General features: G+C 41.0%; 2 protein-coding genes across 2 annotated transcripts in view; both read left to right on the forward strand.

Annotated features, from left to right (window-relative positions):
* Positions 1-367: 367 nt before the first annotated feature.
* LOC128483881 (vesicle-associated membrane protein 2-like) lies at positions 368-11,586 on the forward strand. Its single transcript, XM_053460189.1, has 5 exons — positions 368-414; positions 3,756-3,825; positions 7,627-7,785; positions 10,608-10,659; positions 11,384-11,586. Coding segments are annotated over exons 1-5 (300 nt in total). The 5' UTR covers positions 368-412; the 3' UTR covers positions 11,401-11,586.
* Positions 11,587-17,088: 5,502 nt separating this feature from the next.
* The window catches only part of PER2 (period circadian regulator 2), a 34,201-nt gene continuing 31,787 nt past the window's right edge, over positions 17,089-19,502 (forward strand). Inside the window, exon 1 of the mRNA XM_053460177.1 lies at positions 17,089-17,215. The gene's annotated coding sequence lies outside the window, so the exon portion shown is untranslated. The remainder of the gene's footprint in view (positions 17,216-19,502) is intronic.

Consider the following 19,502-nt stretch of genomic DNA (forward strand, 5'->3'; position numbering starts at 1 on the left):
TCAGGAGAGGACAAAAACGACATAAGGATCTGGCTGGGTGTCAGTGAGGGTCACTTGGAGCCACAATATCTTGGAGGGGCCCCAATATCTGCATAAATATAGTGAGATTTATGGAAATGTTATGTGTAAATGTTATTACCCGTAATGCATTTATTGTCCTTAAATATAATACAGAAAGTATCCACTGCCCCCACCCTCACCTCAGGCCTGGGGTACGTTGGGATGTCCCCGTCACCATGTCTCCGCCTCCTGTCAGTCACTCCGCCCCCTTTCCGCTCTTCCCGCCTCCTGTCAGTGACTCCACCCCCTCCCGCCTCCTGTCAGTCACTCCCCGAGCTCCGCCGGTAGGCTCTCCTGTACCAGAGCCGTCGGTGCCGCTTTACGGAGAAGATCACCGGAGATCCCGCCAAACATGTGAGTAGCTGCCGCAGCACCGGCTAACCTGACATACTGATCTTATACACGGCGCTGGGGTGCATAGATCACCAGTGCTCTTTAACTTGCTGCCAGTGCAAAGAGGGCATTGGCATGTGAGTCAATGAATAGAGCCACAGGATGCACACTGGCCATTACACCGTACAGCCAGCTCACACTGACAGGTGCTCGGTGCTGTACTCTTCTCAAAGAGATGACTATTATGCTGCATACTGTCCATGAGCTCGGTGCTGAATAACAAGCCATACCGGATACTGTCAACGGGTTCAATAATAAAACAGTAACCCTTTGCTGCCCGCTGGTTCTGAAATCCCATTTGCCCTCCATATTGTGTCTTTCACATTCTCCTTACTATCTTCCAAGATGTTCTGCTACAGATAGACTCACTTCTTTTCCTGCGATGCTGGCTGGGAGTCAAAGGAGTTCTACAAGTGCCAAGTAGACAGGCATACAAAGAAAAAGAGTAGGGGAAGTGGCAGTGCAGGGGTTATGGTTTGAGAAGGTTGGAGGGAAGGTGAATCCCTGGGTAGAGATAAAGCTGGTAGGGTGACAATGAAAGGATGGACAGGGGTGAGCGACTACTCTTGAAAGGTATCCAGAAGAGGGTTGATGGGTTTACCTTGACTGGTCCTCGTAGTTGGGACAGTTTACCCGCCTCCACCACCGTACCGTCCAGCGCGTCCTCCACCTTTACACATATGTCCCTTACGCCTATACACTGCATTCCGCCTCACACCCAACACTACCCAAAATACACCCTACGACCAAAAACATGACCTATGTCATCTCCTACAAGCTTCCATCTCTAAAATGCTAGAACGTGCTGCAGTTACAGAGTCTATACTGTGCTTTACATGTATAGGCATTTAAACGCAGAGCTGTGTTTTAAGTGTTTATCTATCTACAGAGACTATCTATCTATCTATCTACCCATCTATCTACAGATACTCTATCTATCCATCTATCTACAAAGACTATCTATCTATCTATCTATCTATCTATCTATCTATCTATCTATCTATCTATCTATCTATCTACAGAGACTATCTATCTATCTATCTATCTATCTATCTATCTATCTATCTATCTATCTATCTATCTATCTATCTACAGAGACTCTATCTATCTATCTACAGAGACTATCTATCTATCTATCTATCTATCTATCTATCTATCTATCTATCTATCTATCTATCTATCTATCTATCTATACACAGAGATTCTATGTATAGAGAAAATGCCAGCAGAGGATAGCGTCTTATCTAGATAGAGAATGTGTTTAAATGTTAGTTTACTATGTATATTTTGACACAGTTATTGTTAGTAAATTGGAGTTGGGTTCCTATGCCAACCTGTCTTTGTCTCTTCATCATTATTTTATTTGCTAATAACATTTCATTATATAGCACCTGCACATTCCGTAGCGCTGTTACTATAAGTGAAAATATTTAGACAACTTAACATGACAATAACATTAGCACCTGTTACAATATAATGCTACCGAAGGAGAAGAGGATCCTGCTCTACATTACAATTTATTTATTATTAGTATTAATAATAATATCATCATCATTATCTTCCCCGTTGTGAGTTATTACTTATTGGAGTATACTTTATTCTAGATTATCTCTTGGATATATATAGCGGAATCAGTAGAACATTGACAGATACAGATAGATAAAACACCATATTGCAACCGTCCCCCCCACCACCACCTTTCCCAGCTCCCCTTCACTAATTTGCTGTGATGAGCGTTTGTTAATTAAAATTTAACACCAAATCCCCCCTCCCCCTGGTGACTGAAGGCTCAGCCATAGCTTAAAAAAAAAAAAGATATTTTTAGCGCATTTCTTACACTTTATTTGGAAGGTGTTGGTGAAACTTGTAGCAGCGCTTCCAATGGGATTAGCGATTCCTGCCTGATCTGCATGATTCCTGCTGGGTACGGATTCTGTATAATGCTGAGAGGGGAACACGCGGTTCATTTGTTGGCTACTGGCTGCTACTCTGTAACAAAAAAAAAACTAAAAAACTAAATATATCCTATAGATATGACTAGAACAATATGGCGAGACAAGGATGACAAATAGGCCAGTCCTTGAAAGCACACAACCCACTTTCCATATTAACCAATGTGACTTATGGCAGGTGAAGGCCTGATGTATGGTGGCCACATTGAAATGTCCATCTTGGCTGGTCCTATAGATCAGCTTCCTAAAACAAAACCTTCATGAACATCCAGTTTGCTAAAATAACTCGATAGACTTGGATACGATTGGCGTGCCTGTTTATGGGTTCTCCATTGGCGTTGTTCTTACATGAATGTGTATTGTAGCATTGTGAAGAGCACAAATAAACGATAAATACCTAGAAAGGCTGTACACAATGCCAGGTAATGGTCTACCAAACGGTGGAGATCATCTACTCTAACCCCGGCCTTTCCTGTTCCAGCCATAGATTTTTGCAAACATAGTTAAGTAACTCTGACGTCTTATGATGTTTTTGAAGTGTGCAGTGTGAACCTAAGTAAAACATACATTTTCAAAGCTGTTGACCGGTCACAGAGACGAACAGAATGTCTCCCATGAAACCCTAGACACCCTCTACACACCTTTAAAAGAAAACGGTCTCTTTGTGGTAATTTGAACCGCATAAAATGCAGAAAGTTATTCATCTTTCTTCGTATTGGTAAATACAACCTCCCCAACTCCCTAATAGAGTATAAGCTCACAAGAACCAAGCCCTCTAGTCCTTCTGTACCAGTCTTAACATAACGTTAATGTTAATTATGTATATTGTAATTTAATGCTAATTTCCATTCTCCATGATTGTAACAGCTCCACAGAATCTGCTTGCGCTCTATAAATAAAATGAAACGTAAAAGGTATAGACAGAGAGATAAAGGAGACAATGGCTGTTCCACTATAGGTCTAGATGCATGAAGGTGAGAAAATGGTCATATTGCCTGAAGGCTTAGCAACCTCGCTCAACTTCCACTGGCAGATAAATAAACTTGAGAGCACATGGACAATACAATAATATGGAGTTACATTTTTCCTGTTATTATATAGAATTCTGTGTTGTGCTATATGAAACAGGGATGTTTGCTACTAAAAAAGCCAAAAACAACAAACACCAGGGTGAAGAACAAGAAAATAAAATCAGATGGTAAAAGTATCCAGCAATCCTTTAGGTTGGTGCCTGGGGTCAGACATATTGTTGTTTGATAATTTAGTTATTACTGGTTTTAATAATCATGCACAGACATATAGAGAACCGGGTAGTATGGCGGGTGCATTCATCTTGCTATTTGATTCTAGGTCATCTTCTGGAGTACAACCCCCAAGCAGCAACCGTAAGCTGCTCCAAACACAAGCGCAAGTGAATGAGGTATGGAGCGCACGTCTGTACGTGTTATACTGCTTGTCCTATATGTCTCTACACGTGTCATTTACCTATAGAAAGACTTTGCTTCTCCTCACGCTGTAGAGGTTACTGAAGCGTGGTCAGTATGAGTGAGGATCCCATTATGAGGTTGGAGGGTATGATGAAGGCCAGGGGAGAAAAGGTGTTTGAGGTATTTAACCCTTTAAGAGCTAATATTTTTTCCCTATTTTTCAGCACTTTAGCTACCCTGTTTTCTCTTGTATTTTCTCACCTCTCATTTAGTTTATTCACACAAGTTTATGTTTTTTCCCAGCACAAGTGGAGGCTTATCTCTTGGAACCATACTTACTGTATATGCACAAACCATTATTCAGTATGGAAAAAAAACCTAAAAAGCAAAATTTTGTACATTACGCTGTACGCTGGGCTACCTGTAACAGAGAAGAACGCACAATAATAATCTGCCACTTCTGAGTACAAAGATACCACATATGTGGTACAAGACATGCCCAAGTTATGAGGGTTCAAAGTGCCCATCATGATTTTGGGGGTAAAACTACTCCTAAACATCAAAATAACCCCCATAATATATGTGTTCCCTGAAAGTACAACGCACGAGGACCTCAAATTTAATGAGAACACAGGGTATTCAGGATGTTCTACCCTTTCACATTTCTTGCACACATCAGGATGAATCCTACATGTTGGTGTTGGGGTTTTTTGTGCACGTGGCATGGTTTTTGGTCCCTTCTCTGGGGTTGGGGACATTTTTTAAAATCATTTTTCATTTATTTTTTTTAATGCAGGTGATCCATAGCACAGCATGGTCACTTGGTCCCTTCAAGCTTGCGGGGAAAGAAGATACCTGCTATCACGTCATAGATGCTGCATAACGCGGCAATGCAGAGGCTCGCGTTTCACGGCCGTTGTCATGGAACGATTAAGCGTTCAGGGCTTCTGCCCACACTAAGCAGATTTAAATATAATATCACGTCCTCAGTTTTAAGTACTGGTCTTGCTGGGAAGTAATATTACCCTCCATCCTTAACGCTTTAATGGCACTATGAGATTTGGGACTGATGTTCTGTTTTTTTATGCCCAATCTGGCCCTGCGTCATAACCAGAATCAGTATTTGGGGGGGAAGAGTAACTGAAACTTTATCTACTGTTTTAAGTTATTTGGAAATCGGACATCAAAAAGAGCAGCCATTTTGTCTGCTAACAGAAGCTGCATTTAACCCCTTCTTTACTTTACTCAAAAACCTAGGGATTTTTTTGCATTTTTACATTATATATATATATATATATATATATATATATATATATATATATATATATATATATAAATAGTTTTTTCAAGGACAGAGGTTTCTAATTATACCAATTTTAGTATAACTATGCTAACTATGGTTTCAGTCACCGGTCAGCCAAGTCAACACAACCCACATTGTTATCTGCTATGCCCTTTGGCTGAGCGACATTTTTCCCTTTAACAAATGTTGTCCCAACGGACTGATTCTGTATCATGGACGACATAAACACATATCCTTGCGGTCAGCGCCAACAACTCATTATGGCAGAAAGCCATCACAGATCCCCGAGTTTGCCTGGTCTCCGAGCTGCTTTGTGGAGACCTTTACAGTGTTTTGGTGCAGGAAGGATTTTTTTCCCAATGCTAATCAGCAAGTTTAATCAGCAAGCCAGGAATGGTGCTTAGAATGAAATAAGTCAGGGTGTTCTGCTACTGTATAAAATAACTGGCATACAGATTGGTTTCGTGAGCTATAAGATCCAACATGCTGTCTGTTAAAAACAGCTTAAAATGGCATTGGTGACAACATGGCTACTTATACAGTAAAAGTGGGCTAATCGTGTCGGGCATCCAGGTCTCATCATGCTGTGATGGACTGATGTCACACTAGAGGTGCCCGTGATAGATTGTACAAATCTAGAGGTGAAATAGTTAACTAATTGATTAATTAAGGATGTGGTTGGAGGGCTATAAAAAGGTAGCTCTCAGTGTAGTCCCAAAGAGACCTGGGAGTATGGTGGTGGATTGCGCGCCAAGCTGCCAAAGACTAAAACAGGGCTGTGTAAGCTATATTTCAGGGGCCTGGTTTAGCAGGGTAACTGTTAGTCAGGGACCTGCAGGCATACAAACAGCCTGGCAATCGTCAGATTAGTTCTCCAAGTGGGAGTGTATCAGTGATGAGGGTTCTCTTTGATCTCTTTTGAACACAATGTATCCCTGAACACTGTTCAGAGAACAATGAAGATGGAGGCAGAGAGACACCTAGAGTGCCATGCGATCGCGTGACATAGGTAGTTGCCAATTGATTCCTTACGAAGCAGGGCAGTGTATGTATGTGCGTGTATGTGCAGGTGTGTGTAAGAGCAGTGTAGGTAAATGTATGTTTGTAAGCTGGTGTGTATATGTGTGTAAAGGAAGGGGTGTGTGAGGGCAGTGTGTGTATACATGTGTATGTAAGGGCAGTGTATGTGTGTTTATGGGCAGGTGTGTGTAAGGGCAGTGTTTGTGTTTTTTGAGCAGGTGTGTGTAAGGGCAGTGTGTGTGTTTTTTGAGCAGGTGTGTGTAAAGGCAGTGTGTGTGTTTTTTGAGCAGGTGTGTGTAAGGGCAGTCTTTGTGTATATGTGTTTATGGGCAGGTTTGTGTAAGGGCAGCATATGTGTATATGTGTGTTTATGGGCAGGTTTGTGTAAGGGTAGTGTATGTGTACATGTGTGCTTATGGGCAGGTATGTGTAAAGGAAATGTGTAAGGGCAGTGTCAATAAAATAACCTCTGTAAAACAAATAGCGGGGAGGGGGCACAATTTTCAATTCTTAAGTCGTGCGCAAAAAAAAAGCCGGCTACGGCTCTGCTCACAACAACAAGGCAGTGCGAGAACCTGTCGCTCTGTCTCTGCACTTATTTGTAAGCTATAAAGAAAACTTTTGAAAGCTTGTCTTTGAAGTATTATGTTAATCCAATAAAAAAGGTATCATTGCATACTGCAATACTCTGGTATGTTGGCATCTTATTTATATATATTATTTAGTTTTTTCAGTGGCATGATTTAGTGGTGGAACGTATTAGTGCCCCCTAGTTTTGACTGTGGTATCTTATGGGCCCCCTATATCTTGTTGCTAGAGTCACCACTGTGCATTGCAATTTAATTCAGAATGTTCTATGATGTCAGTGTAGGTTTTTGTGCACATTTTTTTCACAGCAGCATGAACGACATGAAGGTTCTAATTAACTCAATAGCTACCAGTAACTTTGTTGCAATGTGGAAAATCCATACACACTGGAAAAATAGACTTTTTCTTAATTGACAGTATTCTGACTTTACAAGCCTGGGCTTTTCTGAAGCATATAAGGTGAATTAGTAAACTCAATGTGTTGAAGCTATGGAGAGTCAAGACACATGATAAGAAACAGAGTAGACCTTCTACATCAGTACACCTGTTTGTTCTCATGCTCTTCTAGAACTTGTAGTTTATATTTTTCCACTAGGTGGGAGCAAAGAACACCAAATGTTACAATTGAGTTTAAAATCATAATACCGTACCTTTGAAAGCTCTTCTTCCACTACATACACTAAATTCAAAGCATATGACGAAACTAGAATTGACTTACAAAGGTAACCCAATACATCAGGTAAAGTGGGCCCTGCTTACAATCTAGAGGAATAATGGTGACACATATTGTACATATTCTAGCGTGAAACCCTTACACAGAAAATCCAATTTAACAAATTTACAGACTGCTGTGTTTGATGAGGATTTCTGCTCCTGGTGACAGGTGGTAGACATAATGCGTGTGAATGTGGACAAGGTGCTGGATCGTGATCAGAAGCTGTCAGAGTTGGATAACCGAGCAGATGCTCTCCAGGCTGGAGCCTCGCAGTTTGAGACCAGCGCTGCCAAATTAAAGAGAAAATACTGGTGGAGGAACTGTAAGGTGAGTATGAAAAAATTGGAATAGTGGGGGCAGGGGGATTCCTAAATCCTGATCTCTTACAGAAATGTATCCCTGGTATCAGCTTGGCAAAATCATTAACGGAAATGTATGACAAAAACAATGCAACAATAACAGTAGATGCGTAAATGTAACAAACGGTGAAAACAAAAGTAATGATATATAACAAGATAGTAAAAGTGAATTTCCAAGGCATGTATGCATCCAGTGCAGAACTATAAGAAATAACTGTTAGTATTGACCCCGGGAACGGCGTGAAATATTGTTTGCACTGTAAGGATGTATACAAAAGATGGGATAATACTATGCAAACCGCTTTATACCCTTAGTGCCTCTCTGGCGAGCAGACCCATTTACTAAAGCAAATTACAGAATACCAGATTTCTTGCATTTCTGTCCAAATCCACAGGAGGGAAACCATTCAGAGATTAATTATTTCGGTGTTCAATTCTGGATTTGATTGCCTCTAAGTATTACTCCATTTCCATAACTGGTCTATTTAAAATAGTTAATTTGCTGTTAAAATCTGGCATGCATGTCAAAATTTCTCATTGCAAATAAAACCTGGTTAGCCATTGATAGAAATGGGAGATTTAGTAACGTTCAATGTAACAGACACAAGGAAACACTTTGTAAGGTATTCATCATTTAATGCCCTGACAGCAGTTTGGGGTCAGGCACAGAAATTAGGAGAACTTGCACTTTCCCGCATTCAGCCCCAAAGAGCACACAGACCTTTCAAAATGTTTTTTGTTTTTTTTTGTCTGTTTGAATGATAAGGCTGTTTTCAAAGGTACTGGCATCCTGAAATGCAAAAAGTAATTTCGAATTTCAATTATAAAAATGCATAATGGCTTTTAGCTTCCCTGCTAAGAACTTGTTTACTCTCACTGCCCTGACACCAGCTCTAAAGAAGAATGGGTATTAAGTACTCAGTGAGTTATACGAGTTCTCAAAAAATGAAAAACATAAAAGTCCTTACCTGAGGTAGAAGCTGCAGCTGTGCAGCTGCCCTCCTCCAAGTGCCAACAATTCTTGCCACTGATCAAAAATTGAAATCAATAGGAGCAATTTCCACCCATGTCTGCAGCCTTCAGCCCGGAAGGTAAGTATATCGCGGGCATGGAACTGTGTATAGTTGACGGCATCTCCTACACAGAAAGCAGGGGGGGGGGCAAATGTATATCAGGGGATTCTACAGAATCCCCTAAGCATTTGAAAGGGGGTTACCATGAGCATGTAAAGGGATTATGTATGTATGTATCATTTGGATTAACGTGCATATGATGGCTGGGGTGCCCCTTTAACGCATTGTGTACCCTCCCTGGAGACTTTATATTGCAGTCATTATGTTTTCGACCCATCGCTCCCTAGTTATTGTTATTAATCATTAATCAAAGAGCCACCAACCTTACACAATTGATCAAACATGCATTTTATGATTGTATTTTATGTGCATTTAATCTGCATCAGAAAAGATATCCTCCTGTCTCCTTCACCTTTCACCTAAGCCCCCTTCATCTCCAGGTGCCATTCCTACCATAGTTCTTGCCTTCTTGGAACTAATTAACAATCTGTTTTTCTTCATGGTCATACTTCCTTCTGTGTACAATGTCTTGTGTCAATGTATTGATTGTTTTTGCGTTGTATTTATTACAGCATAAGCCTGTGTATACTTTGTTGTACTGTTGTTGTGTTCTGTGGATCAGTATGCCTTGTATGTAATACATGTGTTATGTAATATGTTCTGTCTTGCAATAAACTAAACATTGAAAACACTTGCTTTCCCTTGAAGTGCTTTACATTTATTGTACTCAGTAATAGATAAAACGTCTTCGGCTATGAGGTGGCTGAGAGGGTTCGCGTTTACTGTCCTGTTTTGATTTAGAACTAGATGGTTAGTTTGTAACAGAGCACTGCAGAACATTTCACCTCTCCAATACCATAATCCCCTAACAACAGACTAAACCGACAAAGGATTCTAATATCTACAATCACAAGGCATACATTTTTTTATTATTATCATCAGATTCCCCAAATGAAAAGAGCAGGCCCATCGTGTGATAACCTTCTGGTACAAACATGAGATCTGTAGAGTCCACTTCAGAATCCTATTGCCCAACCTACTGTCAGGATAAAGAACGAAGAAAGAATGTAAAATGTACCGAGAGCTTTTTATTTGTAGCACAGTTTGGGACAGCGTCAATACCACTTCCACTGGGTTGAGCTCTAAAGAAAGAAAAAAATACAAACCATGTTTTTGGATAAGAAGGCAAGTCTTCATGCATCCAACTTCCCAGAGATTTGTTTATTTTGTACTAAATGGCTTCTGATCTAGTGGTGACTAGTTTGTGCACAATGAAGTTGTGCACAAGGTAGTCACCAGAACTTCCTAATGGGGCAACCTGGTGGCCTCAATTGCAGGGACCCCTTCATTGGGAAGTCATTGAGCACAAGGCAATAAGCAAGGGGCAAAAGAGGCAGCTCCCCAGGGCTTAGGTGTATCTTAAGGGCCTACAGAGGTTGTTCCTTTGGTCCCCTCAACAGCTACCACAGCTTGGAGGTGAAATTTGTTTAGCCACATTTGTTCAGCACCAGCTGGCAGCGTATGTTGGATATGGCATTAGATCCTGGCACCCAGGATCCAATCAGACCACCAAGGAAGAGACGTTAGTCTCTAACCGACTGCCAAGACCTCCACTTCTCTCACGTTTTGGCCAGTTGAAAAAAAAAATCATTTATTTGTAGGTGTTAGTGTTATAACTGAAAACTATGTTATTGACTATATTTATCTCTTTCCACAGATGATGATTATCATGGGTGTTGGTTGTGCAGTAATGTTCATTATTCTTGTCAGTAAGTAACTTTATGCCCTCTCCCCCGAACAAACCTGTGTTACCCCCATCCTTTTTCCATTACCCAGTATTCCGTTCTCTCCAATAAATTATTCTGCCTGGTAGCATTGTTTTTCCTAACAGTTCAGTTATTTCTCATTGTGTTCCATTTTCTTCCTCAGCGTCCTGTTTTCTGCTCCAGCATTGAAATCTTTCTGATGACCTTCTTTTCCCTCCTCCAGCATTCAATTTTCTTCCCCCAAAACTCATCTCACTCTCAATAGTTTTCTCTGCCAGTCTTCTGTTATCCCCCCCATTCATTTCTTTCTTTCATGGATGGTTGTCACTTTCCCCATCATTCAGTTCTCTATCCCAGCATTCCTTTTATATTCAGCATTCTGTTCTCTCCCCTGCACTCATCTATCTATCTATCTATCCATCCATCTATCTCTCTCTGTGTATTTTATGCTCTCTGTAAGCATGTAAATGAAAAAAAAGGAATAAGGTCGTATTTTACGATCATATGAAGGGGAGGTTGAAATAGGATATATGGAACTGATAACTAAAAGTTTGCGGAGTTCAGCACTACAGTTGGGGGTGTGCTATTGGAAAATCATTGACAAAAATGTTCTTTCATTAATGTTTTCTTTTTTTCTTCCTTCCTCATCCTACCTCCACTATTCGTATTTTTGTATTTATTTATTTATACACACACATGTACATGGCATCCTTTTACTAACTTTCAGTTTATTTCTGCACTTGATTTTGTATCCCTTTCCCCTGTGATTTTATACATCCACCTCCTGTGAATCCTCCACCCAACTGTTGTTCCTGTTTGCGTGGCCGTGAGTCTGTTTGACGTGACTGCAATCATCCTCGTTTAGTGTGTTCATATTACAGAACGTCCAAGGATTCTACGTGAAAGGCGCATGGAACACGTCTACAGCTGACCAGCAACAACAAAATATTTAGATTCAGTTACAAATTAGCAAACAAGGTCCATAAACATGAATATAGCTTAAGAGAATACCTGAAAAGAATTATTCTGAGCAGAAGCAGCAGTATAGTTAGGACCGGTCCGCATTCACCTGCAGCGGCGTGTGTCCATACAGTCATCGGGGAACATATTCGGCATTCTGCTGTAGTGCTGGGTTCAGAATGCACTCTGTCACCTTTATTTATGACATACTGCTTTTCTTTGTAAGCTGTACGTAATGCTGACTTGGGGGTCTCAGAATATAAATTGTGGACATGTTACTCTTGCCATATAAAATATCTCAACCAGAGTAAGAATATGCCAAGAGAAATTTTTGGGGTCTGTTCATCAAACCCTAGAATTATCGTTAGATGTAAGAATTCTATATGAATGCGATATTCTGTGTATAGTGATGTGACTAACAAGTCTTTAGGCTACCAGAATTACAAATAGACAATTTAAATGTATAACTGCGTACGTATGTAACCCCACACACAGCCATTTATTACCTTTTAACCCCTGGAGGTGTAGTGCAGCTATGTTCCTGCGTCTATCCGTACTGTACCCCCTCCATTGCATGAGGCTCGCTGAGGGATAGACGTTATGTGTTAAGTGAGCAGTGCAAGGGGAAATAAAGTGCAAAGTGGGGCTGCGCATACAGTATTGGACAGAATAGTTATCTTTCAGTGCAATGTTGGTATTAATATAACACTGAAGGAGAAAAAACAGATATACAAAGAAATTCTCATTGTGTGGTATATTAAAATGAAGAACCCAAAATAAAGGAGTAAAATGCACTCACAAAAATTGTATATAAATAAGAGTCACTTACCTGGGACCTTCTTCACTCCGGCTACCTGGAGCCTTCCCTTGGGGGAATGGGGGTGTTTCGGCCATAACATCCCTCAAACCCGGAGAGTTCCCAGGTACGGGCATACAGCTGATTCTGTATATCTTGAATAATAAACAACTATTGGAGAAGCAAAGTCTCTATATATCACACAGTAAAAATAAATGTGAAACCTACTTAATAAAAGTTTTAAGAATAAAATACTATTGTAAATAATATCCAACCTCTATACAGCGAAGCTTCCCCGACGACATGAATTTCACACATTCAATGACATGTAATAAGCCATTATATATATAATTATATAATTACTGTCCTGCAGGGTAACAGCCTATTATCGCTTGTATTGTACATGTAGACATTGCTAGGCTAACACATTTCACACTCGCAGAATAGCTTTGCGAGTTGACTCACATCAGCTTAACACTTATTAAATGCACTTAAGCATAAGCTGCAATATATAATTTACCGTGGCTGTAGTATTTAATTCAGTTTATAAAACGGACTGCACACAAACATAGTCTAGGAGGATAGATTATAAATCTATATCTATATATATATATATATATATATATATATATATATATATATATATATATATATATATATATACACACACACACAACCTACAAAATAAGATATACTTATATTATTCCAGGTCCTGTATTAGGCTATCAGCGCCTCTGTGTCCACATAGCATTGCTCTACAGGCAGTATCCTTTATTTAGGTGTTGATTTTGAAATTGTATGCTTTTTATGTGTATTTTCATATGGTATCTTATTCAAGATGTGGGTCGTGGCTCATTTTACCGTTTTAAATGTAAAGACTTCAACAAAGTTGATTTCTTTCTTATATAAAAAGGTAGAACTAATATTGAGCCATAGTTTTTAAAGAGGTTTGGATTCACTCGGTATTAACAGCAAATGTATACAATCTTCCCAATTTAAAAAAAGTAAACCATTTAAGTAATTTGGATACAAAGGCTCACTTAATTATCTTAATGCACGGCTCACAACCTAAACAATAATTTGATTACAGGAAATAACATTGTCAATAGACAATTCAAACTAATTGGCCTGATGCGGTGAAGAAGGAGCTCTGTTTAGACCCAGAATGTGCAAAATGCCGATAATACAGCATTAAGTTACCTTCTCGCTATTCACCTTGGTATATCTTGGGCTGTAGTTACAAAAAGTGAGCCTTGAGTGGCTAGAGATTTTTTTTTTAATTCCTTGTAAGGATCCAGTCCGGCACTGAAATGACGATTTATTGTATGTGTATCTCTTATTAAAGAAAACAGAAATTCATGACCTTTGATCACCAAATATTTTTTTTGAAATTACTATGACTACAACCTAATGTGTAATAATAATAATAAACACAAACGGATATTCAATACACCAAACAGGGATATATATTTACATACTGCAATGGAAGGGTACCTAGGAGACTATTACCAGTAATTTTACCATAATAACCAGGCCTCCACAATGACTACTGACAAACCACAACTCTCCCTTTAGTGAATGGAGCCCTAAAGTGTTGTTTACTGGAGGAACATAGAAAGAAAAAAAAATGTACTGCTTCCTACACTGTGGCTACTATTGAGACTTTAGTGGCTTTCCATTTGAGACCATTCAAACATTCTGTATGGATTGTGCTGCAGCGTTTCGCTACTGTCTGAGAGCATTGAACAATTTAATCCTGAGTTCCAGTGACCATGTATTATTATTATTATCTCATATATGACGGGTATTTTCATATTCCCACATGCCATCAGCAGTATTCAGATGGACCCCTGGTTCTTATTAAACGGATACGGATAAAACTGCTTCAGATCTGGTCAGTGGCCAATTGGCAGCCACGCAACACAGAGACAATTATGTTTGTGTGCAGAGATTTAAAAGAGCCCGACCACATGAAGTTCTCGATGGGCACATTTACCCCCTATTTGCTAACCAGATATCCCCTATGTGATTGGCACTCAGAGAGTTAAAGGAATAGTCATAAGCTTTTTCATGATTATCTCGCTCCAGTTTGAATAACACGCTATCGTGCTGGTGGCACCGTGGGAACATGCATTCTCAGTGCACAGAACCCCAGTTGTTGTTGAATGACACATGTCATCAGGCACTAACAAAGTAAGTGAACAAGCAGGAATTCTCCTTAAAATTCTCCTGGGCAGACTCAATATATTAACTGATTAAGTGAGCCACTCGCTCCTCTCTTGGTCACATAGCACACAAAACCCTCTTAGCTGCATCCCGTCACAAGCCAGCAAAACAAAGCCAATACTCGCAACCTTCCGTCATTACACCCCTCGATGCTCCAAAGGGAAACCTTCCTAACAAATCCAATCCCAACACGGCAACCATACAGTAGCCAAATATATCCAAATACAGTCCCTCCTCTCTATAGCTGTCACAGGCTCACAAAAATACCACAGAATACCCTGAGGTGCAGGCGTACACGCGACTATAGTACCCGACAGCAATCCAACCATTTTGTGATCATCATGAGATTCAATACTCTATCAGGAGGGCATTGGTGAGTGTGTTATTAATGAGATACCAGAATACAAAAAGCACCTACAACTTCACAGACAAAACTTGTTATTCAAATCAATGATATCCAGAGAAATAAAATAATACATACTATTCCACCCGAAACCAACCAACCATCGCTATTAGAGGGGGAAACTGGAACCCTAAGCAGAACAAGATCCAATCATATTACACTGTAATTGGACCTTTGCTTTAAGGCCCACTTAGCATGATCAACAATTCCCATGATGATATAGCCACACACACACACACACTTTCTATAAATATAAACACACACACAAATGCACCGATCAGCCATAATTATTACCACTGACTCATAATCTTATCATGGCACTTGTCAGTGGGTGGGATATATTAGGCAGCAACTGAACATTTTTGCCCTCAAAGTTGATGTGTTGGAAGCATGAAAAGTAGGCAAGCATAAGGATCTGAGCGACTTTGACAAGGGCCAAATTGTGATGGCCAGACGACTGGGTCAGAGCATCTCCAAAACGGCAGCTGTTGTGGGGTGTTCCTGGTCTGAAGTGGTTTTACCGATTAAAAGAGGTCCATAGAATGAAAAGCAGTTAGTAGGTAACAGGGTCATGGACCGGCCAAGGCTCCTTGATGCACATGGGGAACTGCCCACTGGCACTGGTGAGCGATCCTGCGACCCATAGGATTTGGGTGTTGACCCAGAGACTGGCGCTTCTCCCGCAGTTCTCAAGGCCAAACCTGGTATGCACATATTGAACATGCATGCATACACAAATATGCTCAATAGGCACATTCCAAAGGTATCCATGTACAGAGACATCCACACACACACACACACACACACACACACACACACACACACACACACACACACACACACACACACACACACACACACACACACACACACACACACACACACACACACACACACACACACACACACACACACATGCCCATCTTCCTGCAGCTTTGGGATCCTGACTCATTAACTCTGACCCTTGCCTTTTCCTTACAAGCAGAGTCACGCCTTACTGACTGCAGCATGCAACCAATAAAGGTGCTTCACATAATGGACTCTGAGCCATGATTTTATGCACATTAACAATAAACCTCACATTTGTTTGTGTATTCTGCGCTGAATTAGAGATGCAGCAATCTTAATGCTGTTTAAACCAATATACACATTTTTCTATTTTCCTGTTGAGTTATTTTCTAGATAACCTTTTACTTCAATTTTCCCTTCTTCTGACGGGACCTGAAAGTCCGGTCTGGGACCCACCGGAAACGGCAAAAGGGGAAAAAAACCCAAAAAACCTCATACCCAAGAAAAAAAAAACACTTCCCTGAGAACCTTCTAGAATCTAGATCCACCTGCCTTCTGGGCTGCTCCCTGACGCTAATCCGATTTCCTCTCCCGTAGACAGCCCCCAATAGCGCACATTCTCATTTAAAGTCGCTGGAAGGTTCCAAATAGCCAATGCTGGCCTGTGAGGCTATCTGTGATCGGAAAGGGCTGCGTTGATCACAATCAGCTTTAAAAGGCTTATATTGTGGTACGACTGTTCGGTTACTACATAGGGCGCTCCGGCACGCTACTTCCTGTTGCTTAGGTTACAAACAGTAAGTGGGGAGAGCAATTTTAATAAAATATAATAACTGACATCGCGGCCCCTTTAAGGCCTATTTTCATAATAAGCACAGATGCATACAGGCTAATAGACTCCGACACACGCCCTCCTTCCAAAATGAACAGCCCTCGGCGCCTTCCATTATAACACGCGCGGTATATAATACCTATTTCTCATGGGTTTCCACGTGAATCTTATGCAATGAACGAGCCTCCGCCCTCCGCCAATCACCTACTCCTTTATCCAGATTGACAGGCGAATACGCCAAACACAAATGGCAGAGGGCCGCCTTCTCCCGAGCGAGTTGTTCGCGTGTCCATCAAGGCAAGTCCTGGAACGCAACCGCCAATCAGCACACGGATAAGGTGTGTCTTACAATGACCGATCCAATGGCAGACTAGCAGGGGCGTGACTTCTCACGGTTTCTCTCACGTTGGACTCTGTGTGAAGAACTAGAGAGGAGCTGGGAGTGTGATGGTGAAATGTAACGGGGACGTCGTGGAGGCTGTGACGGGAACGGCGAAGACATAACGGGGGCTGCGGTGGAAATATCGCAGGACACCGGCGGAAGTCCCTGTCGGTATGTGTGACCGCTGTGTATAGGTGTCGGGGGTATTCTCTGTGTTATGCACAGGGCTGCACGGAGCGCTGCAGGCAGCACTTGCTGTGCCGAGCGGGTAACCCGAGCATATTGTAAATTCCTGGCATGGTTTATATGGATGGCTTTTCATTCTCCGTGCGATAATATTAATGCTGGTAACTGGCAGACTATTCTAGTTAGTGAATCCATGTAGCGCCGTCATATGCCGCAGCGCTGTACAATGGGTCATTATCCTATGTGATCCCTGCTGCTACTAGATATTACTTATGTGTTTAATCCTCTCTTGTTAGAAAGTCTTTAGCCGTGTCCTATAATTGAATATCATCTCCAGCATTGTGCAGCGCTGTGGAATATGTTGGTGCTATATAAAATGGTAAAGAATAAAGAATAAATCAGAGGTGTCATATGGTCGCCGCAGTTGTTGTCAGTGTCTTGGCGTGTTTAAAGCGCCACACTGCGCTTATGTATATGTTTGCAACATTTTAAAAAACTTTTATTCACGTTTATTTTAATGGCACAGATCTCTTGCACCATAACTGTTAGTAAATGCATCTCAAAAAGCCCGTGCAAGAAACGCGTGATTGTGTATAGATCCGAACGCGTTAATGCAATTGTTAATATAGTATACGGGGTGGGGGGGGGGATAAGGAGCCTTTGGTGCGTGTGCCGCTTTATGTCACGGATGTGGCCGGTAACGCCATTCACAAGGGTGCTGACGGTGCCTTTTGTTATGTCGTTAGCTGTCACTGTCTACAAAGAGCAACACAAAGCACTACGTAGCGTTACGTAACTATAATTACATACGTGTTTTGGAGAAGTACTGTTCATGCCTGGGTCAGGAAAATAACTAAATTAACCTAAAAACTCCAAATCTGTGAATACCCCACAGTATCTGTGTCACAATAATGCAGCAACTCCGACTTGCGACATACATACATTCTATATACACACACACACACACACACACACGTACACACGCGCACACACACACATATACACCCGGTAGCGTTGACCTGATAAAATGATGTAACTTTGTGAATATCCAGAGGGTGCTTTTCTGGATTCTCTGTGTATACTGTCAGTGTTTTTAATGTCAGGAGACCATCTGTGATACAGAAAGGGGGATAACGAGTGCCAGGGATGCAATGCATGTCTACAAACTGTCAAACTGTATCAAATACATTCCATCACAACAATTCCTGGGCCCCCCAAAACAAAAACGGGGTATACTCCAATTCACATAACAATTGTACCCAGGCCAGTCTAGTGATGCCATTGTGCCTGTTGTTGGGTATCGCGTACCCTGATAAACTTTGTGATATTCCAAACTCAAACGCCACAGTCGTCTTCATGGTGATATTAAAGGTGCATTTCAGCCATCATCATCATCATCATATTCGCTTTAATACATATCCCTTTTATGTTTCTGTGGAATACTTTTTGTAAATGCATTACCCCATCCTCCCGCCAACATACCGTGCAGGAGATGCGTTCGGCTGAACACACGTGACCTGCTTACCGCTGGTCATCTCCGCAGGATCATCAGCTAGTAAGAATGCATATTAAAGCGCTAATAACATACCTTAATTTGCATTCTTTTCTTTCCTGGGGCTGTCAGGGACATTAAACTGACCCTTCAATGAGTTCCTGCATATACTAATGAAGCCCCTTTCCCCTAAATAGTCAGAGAGTCCCCCTGGGTGATTTAGGACTGAGGCATTCTATTGTCTACGAGGCTGTGCTGTTGGGCTGGGCCAAGATAATAGAAAACGGACGACATAACTCCTGGTTTTTAAAACTGTTTTTAATTGATTCTAGTAAAGCATGGTTCAGTCTGAGGCTTTCAGGACATCTCACTGATGTAAATATTCTTTACAAACCATGCAGGCTGTTCTTTGGAATGGAAGCTTGCTGGGATTCGCGAGATGAATCTACAACATTCCTGCCAAGTCCTTCTATAGTGAATAAACCCCATTAATGGAGTGAGAATACATGGGGCTAGTACCATTTCTTGTATTCATGCTGTGAGCAAGTGCTCAGTTACTCTTTCTAACAAAGGCTATCTTAGGTCATGCCATGAAGCTAAAAGGTCACAAATAGGCCCCCCTGGAAAGTGGAAGCCATTGAGTGAAAGCAGTAGAAGCTCGATGTTAAGCGACCCTTTAGGATGATTGCAAAAAAAAAAAAACAACCCAGAAGGGAATAAAATAAAAAGGGACGTTTGAATATTTGGATAGGATCTGGAAATGAGCCAGCGTCTAAATGT

The sequence above is a fragment of the Spea bombifrons genome, chromosome 3 (genome assembly GCF_027358695.1).
Source record: "Spea bombifrons isolate aSpeBom1 chromosome 3, aSpeBom1.2.pri, whole genome shotgun sequence".
In the NCBI taxonomy this organism is placed as follows: domain Eukaryota; kingdom Metazoa; phylum Chordata; class Amphibia; order Anura; family Pelobatidae; genus Spea; species Spea bombifrons.

Excerpts from the sequence above, each read along its gene's own strand:
- LOC128483881 (XM_053460189.1), top strand. Across the intron at positions 3,826-7,626 it reads CACAAGCGCAAGTGAATGAG|GTGGTAGACATAATGCGTGT; the intron begins GTATGGAGCGCA and ends TCCTGGTGACAG. Across the intron at positions 7,786-10,607 it reads ACTGGTGGAGGAACTGTAAG|ATGATGATTATCATGGGTGT; the intron begins GTGAGTATGAAA and ends CTCTTTCCACAG.